The following is a 6000-nucleotide window of genomic DNA, read 5'->3' on the forward strand; positions in this document are numbered from 1 at the left end:
GTGAAATTGCTGTATCATATGATAACTCAATGTTTAACCTTTTGAGGAACTGCCAGACTGTTTTCCAAAGTGGCTGCACCATTTTACATTTCACTAGCAGTATGAGTTTTCCAGTTTCTCTACATTCTTGCCAACATGTTATCATCTTTCCTTTTGATTTTAGCCATCCTAGTGGGTGTGAAATGGTATCTCATTCTGGTTTTGATTTGTATTTCTGTGGATTGTCGTTTCACTTTCTTGATGGTTGTATTTGTAGCCCAAAAGTTTTTATTTTTGATGAAGTCCTATTCAATTTTTTCTTTTATCTAAGAAGTATTTGTCTAACTCAGCAAAGATTTACTCCTTGGCTTTCTTCTAAGAGTTTTATAGTTTTAGCTTTTACATTTAGGTCTGTGATCTATTTGAGTTAATTCTTGAGCATAGTGTATGAAAGGAGACCAGCTTCTTCCTTTTGCATGTGGATATCCAGTTGTTCCAGCACCATTTGTTGAAAAGACTATTCTTTCCCTATTGAATTGTTTTGGCATCTTTGTTGCTGTTTCTATTTTATACGTGCCTTTGGATGAGAGTATAAAACCTAAATCCGTGTCTATTTTCCCCAGGTGATAACAGATTTTAAAACACATTTTGAAGACATGAGAATCTGGCAAGATTTTGGAACTGTTGGTACTGGCAGCCTAACTTTTCTTGTTAAAGCATTAGCATAGGAAATTATGACTAACCAACATATTTTTTTCTTCATAGGGACATCCAGCGAGCTCATAGGGTGGTGGCTGAACTTCAGGCTGGAATGTGCTTCATCAACAACTATAATGTCAGCCCAGTGGAGTTACCCTTTGGTGGTTATAAGATGTCAGGTGAGGATCCGTAGACTCGGGGGAGTGTGAGTGATACAGGTCATAATTCAGTCATTAGACTGGTGTTGCTAAACCTGTCTGCTTCAGAATCACTTGGGGATAAATAGAGATTCCTGGTCCTCTGTGGACCCACTGTATCAGTCTCTGGAAATGGAAATTGACATAATTTTATGTTGTTGTTTTTTTCCCCAAAAGCTCTCCAGAAGGTTCTGACATGTAGCCTGCTTTATGAACTTCTGTTATGCATCTCAAAAAGGCTTATCTTGTGGTAGCATTACTTTTTCTTCACAAACTGTGGTCATTGTAAACTAAAAGGTTCCTTACTAAGGGTGTACATCATAATCCGCTGTGCAGTTTTTAGATTTAGTTTAGGTAAAGTCTATCCAAAGTGATATCTCAGAAAGCTTATATTAATTAATCCCCTAATCTAACATTTACAATCAATTATAATTATTATCATTACACTTGTTGGCATATAGGAATGTTTTCCCTAAGCCTCTGCTCATTGGTTTCATTTATTAAGTAATCAGACATATGTTAACCATTACATGGCAGTGGTGTAAGTACAGTATAACAAAAGGAGGTTTGAGGCATCAGGAATATAGTAATAACTTCTAGGTTCTTTCTTTGGAGTTTGTTGCCTATAAATTTACATTAAGTCCCCATACCCTGTTTCATTTATACTGAAAATTGATTTGGACTTTCTAGAGGCACTATCCTAAGAGTTTGACTCCTAGTCTCTTTGGCAAATATTATTCCAGTCACAGTGTTGGCAAACATATAAACCCTGATGAACACTGATGAGGTTGTGGGTGTTAATTGTCTGACAGTCTTAATTTGGTATTATCCTGGCATCCCCTGATCATACTCCATTAATGTTCCCTGTCCCTGTAGGTCATTCATGGGAGCTCTACACACAAGGCACAAATGCAGAATGGGTACCAAGGCACATTTTCCTAATATATAACCTTTAGTTCAGGGAAAAATTGGTTTAGAATAAGCAGCTTAGGCTCACATGGGGCCTCCTAAGCCAGCTCTCCCTTCCGTAGATCTTAATCTTCAGACCAGTGCCCTCAGGTGTGCACACAGGGGTTGAGAGAGAGACAGAATGACTAACATGCCGAATCAGCCATGTGCTCCAAGGGTTTGGAAAGGAATAGAGACTGGTAGGCCTTTGTGTGTCTCATCTTTTCAGTAATGCCCCTGAAGATGTGCATTTTTGGAGACCTGACCCTTGCTCATAAGAGGCACAGCCTGCCTGTGAGACTGGGTGCACAAGAAAGGCGAAGCCATGGGGTGCTGTCTTTTCACACAGTGGTAATTGGGCAGTGGCTTTGACTCTCGGTAATCAGAGGAACCTAAGAGTCCTTTCCCCTACTGAGTGGGCAGGGTGTAAATAGTAGGCTAATCTTATAGACTGAATATAAAAAAAAGGTTAGTAAACCTGTTACACAAGAGTTAAATTTTCCATTAGCCCGTACTTTCAAGGATGTGAGGTTGATTGTTGTAGAAACTGCTTTAACTCTTGCTAAGAAAGTCTGAATATTTTTCAGACTTCAAACCAGAATAGTAGATACCTTAAGTTGAGGTTCTTTTTGATAAGAAAAGAAGTGAGATCTGTTTATTTCCCTATCCTTATCCCCAGAAGTCAGTGGATCATTTTTCCCAGGCCTAGCTCCACAGTTAATATAGGGATTGGAGATTTTATCCCCAAATTTTTGAGCTCTGTGTTCTATTCCAGTATTTTTAGGCCTCATGTTCTTTTTACCCTGATATACAGTGCCTGTCCTTGAAGAGCTGTCAGTCACTGTGACTTTTCAGACTATTGAAATGATGCCTCACATTGATCTCTTCTTTTCAGGATTTGGCAGAGAAAATGGTCGTGTAACAATTGAATACTATTCACAATTAAAGACTGTGTGTGTGGAGATGGGCGATGTGGAATCTGTTTTCTGAAAATCAGCTGCAGTAAACCGTATCAACATGACCATGCTGTAGAATAGTAAGAATTGGCTGTCTTGACAGAGGCAGTCCACCTGAATCCAGTTTTAAATCCAGAATTTTGGTCATTCGTGACAAGTGAATGGTTCAATGTTACTCTTCCTCTCTCAATCATCTTCCTGATTGAAAATGTGCTTAAGTGCCTTTTCTATACTAATCAAGAAGGTTGTGATTTTCCTCAAAGCAAATTTCAGTGAAATCTTTACGAGCTAGTAACACACTTCTGAAGGAGGAGAGGGACCAGGATTACACTTCACAGATTTGATCCACCAACAATATTACTTCTCTAGTTCATTTTAAAGACCTTTCTCCTTTGTAAGTTCTTGGTGGAATCGAATCAGTAGAGATGATTTCTGCTTATTGACATTTTTTAAAGTGTGTCCTCTTGTTCCATTCAGAAAGCCAACAATTGGGATAGATGACTAGGGAATAGATGAGTTCAAATTCTGTTTGAATGGACACTTGCCTTATTAAGCACTTTGCTTCCATTCAGGGGCTGTGGTAGAGGATATCTGTTTCCAGCCCTTCAACTTGCTCTTATGACAGAAGGGTTACTTTTTAAATATACAAATTATTTGTATGTTATCACAACACACTAAAATTTGAATAAATCACACTGTTAATCCTATCAGTTTCATGTTTTGATGAAGAGTTTCAGCAGATCATTTTGGGTGCCAGTATGCAAATGGGAGTAATTCCAGGAGATAAAATGCACTTATCTTAAGATTATAGTCAGATAAAGGATGGGGATGTAGACAAAAGCATACTGCAGGGGGATTTGATTTTCTTTGAAGTACAAAGGGGCAGGTTTCATTTGCTGTAATGAGCTTAATTTATGGCCCCTATAAGTTTAGGCTGGGTTCTCCACCCTGATGAGTCAGCCATGCCTGCCTTGAAGCTGTCAAGTCACTGTGACAATTGTAGTGATGTTTCACTCTGAACCCTTCTCTTCCTTTCAAGGGGATAGTTTATATATAATTGGTAATTTAGTAGTCAGAAGTAAGGGATGCTTGTTGTTGCTGTGCCTGTATCTATTTTGGTAGGCTAATACTGTAGTTCTAGAGTAGGAGAAAATTTTATAAGCTTATCTTGGTTTTTATTTGCAGAGAGGGCATGTATGTGATACTGAGCTAAGCCAAAAGTATTATCTCATTCTGTGCCTTACGGGAACCTTATACAACTTTAACAGTAGGAGCTGTCTGGGAGAAGACAGGTTTCTGGTAGTCCCTCCCTCTAAAGACAAAACAGCTGGGGAAAGGGAGCCAACATTTGAGCATTCCTACTGCTACATCCCTTCTCATTACATCCTCATAGGAGGCCTAGGGAAGGTAGTAGTATCCCTGCTTTTCAGGTGAAGAAACTGAGACTTAGACAAGTCTTAGTTTTGGGTGAGTCAGTAAGTTGAGCAGGCTGTGTGGGACTCCAAACCCTTCCCTGGTTCCTGGAACTTATGCCAGCAGGGTCCAAAGTATGTTTCAGGATGTCATTAGCTATGGTATTTCACAAAAGTACCTGATCAAAGAACCATTTTTGTTGGAACATCTTCTGAGAATAATATCTACAAAACACCTTTTGAGAAATACTGACTTAATCAAAAGGTCAGGGTTTTCCTCTGATTTGGAAGAAGTTCTATCAAGTAACTACCCCCCCCCCCAAGCTTCTTTTTTAATCCACTGCTATTTTGATTTGCTTCTGAGAATTAGGAAGCAAAAGGTGTACTCTGTTCCCTCTCTCCCCCATCTAATTTTATCTCCCCAAGGTAACTTAATATTAACTTTTGGTGCATATGTTTCCTAGGATTTTCTTAAAGGGAATTTACTGCTAATTAATCCTGGATCTTGATGAGGCCACATACAAATCAGCTTAGTGCTTCCTGGAACTGAGTAAGAAGGTTAGTCAGTACCCAGGTACTTCTTTGTCTCCACCTGCCCGATTTAAAGGTCCAACCTATAACCTTTCATGTGATTTTATGAATTCTTTGATGGATTCCTATGCTAAATGTATTCATAGATTTATTTTGAATTGTGTTGACCCAAGAAAGAAGAGAAATGGAGTCTCGTTTTGGCTCACTTTTTTGCAATAGCTCATAATCCTGATCTCTGACTCGAATTTTTAGTGATCCCATTTAGATCCTGTCCCTAACTTGGGCAGATCTTCTACATATAAAAGGTGGTCATTGGACCCCTTCTTTCCTCCCTGTTGCTGCTTTATTTCTTGCCACCAGATATACTATTGCTGCCTAAGGAACTCTGCTAAGGCAAAAATCTGGTAGATAGGGGTTAAAGTTTACCAGAAACCATCCATCAAAGTCATCTGTAAAAAACTTCTGTGGAGAGATCTAAGATGGCGGCATAGAGAGGAGTGGAAGCTAGTTAGTCCCCCTGGAACAACTAATAAGCAACCAGAAAAAGCTAGTAAATAATCTGGAATAACTGCAGGGGGACAAACATGACTCTCCACTCATCATACACCAACCAGAATTGGGAGGAATGCCCGAGACAGCAGCATAAAATCTGTAAGTAAAAACTGTGGATCCAAGCTGGGAGACCCTTCCCCCCATGGCCCAAGCTGCAAAGCCTCATGGAGCCAGAGAGCAGCTCTCTCCGAGCAAGCAAATATAGCACAGCTGGGCTCCAACTGGGGTTTTAATTAACAAGTGTGGACTGCTTGATACAAATCCTCAACAAGCAGAGGCTTTGGGTGAGGACTGACCTTGGAGAGCCAGAGGGTGGCTGCGGACTGGCCCTGAAGGGGGATTTCTGTCCCTGTTTCCACTCAGTGGAGAAAGCCTCAGCCATTTTCAGTTCCCAGTGCTCTGACCCAGACAAGGGTGGAGATAGCACAGGTAGAGACCACTGAAATGCTAATGACCTCTCCCTAGGGGGTCTATCTTCCCTAAGAGGAAAGGGGTGGGGCCCAGCTCTACTACCTGCCTTCCATTCAGAACCAGACCCCAGAGCCTGGGGGAAAACAGCCACGGGCCACACCTTACACAGTCTAGAGTTACAGGCTGACAGTTGCCACCTGCTGGGCAGAAAAGCACAGTGACCTGAGGCCTCACAGGTTGTACCAATTTTCTAAGACACACCCTCAAGGAAACCGGATACTGGATATTTCTTCTTTCTGGGACCTGTGCCCATTC

General features: G+C 40.6%; 1 protein-coding gene across 1 annotated transcript in view; it reads left to right on the forward strand.

Annotated features, from left to right (window-relative positions):
* The window catches only part of ALDH9A1 (aldehyde dehydrogenase 9 family member A1), a 35409-nt gene extending 31923 nt beyond the window's left edge, over positions 1-3486 (forward strand). Inside the window, exons 10-11 of the mRNA XM_037825456.1 lie at positions 745-857; positions 2719-3486. Of these exons, the coding sequence (XP_037681384.1) occupies positions 745-857; positions 2719-2813 (208 nt within the window). The 3' untranslated portion in view covers positions 2814-3486. The remainder of the gene's footprint in view (positions 1-744; positions 858-2718) is intronic.
* Positions 3487-6000: the final 2514 nt, after the last annotated feature.

The sequence above is a fragment of the Choloepus didactylus genome, chromosome 2 (genome assembly GCF_015220235.1).
Source record: "Choloepus didactylus isolate mChoDid1 chromosome 2, mChoDid1.pri, whole genome shotgun sequence".
Lineage (NCBI taxonomy): Eukaryota > Metazoa > Chordata > Mammalia > Pilosa > Megalonychidae > Choloepus > Choloepus didactylus.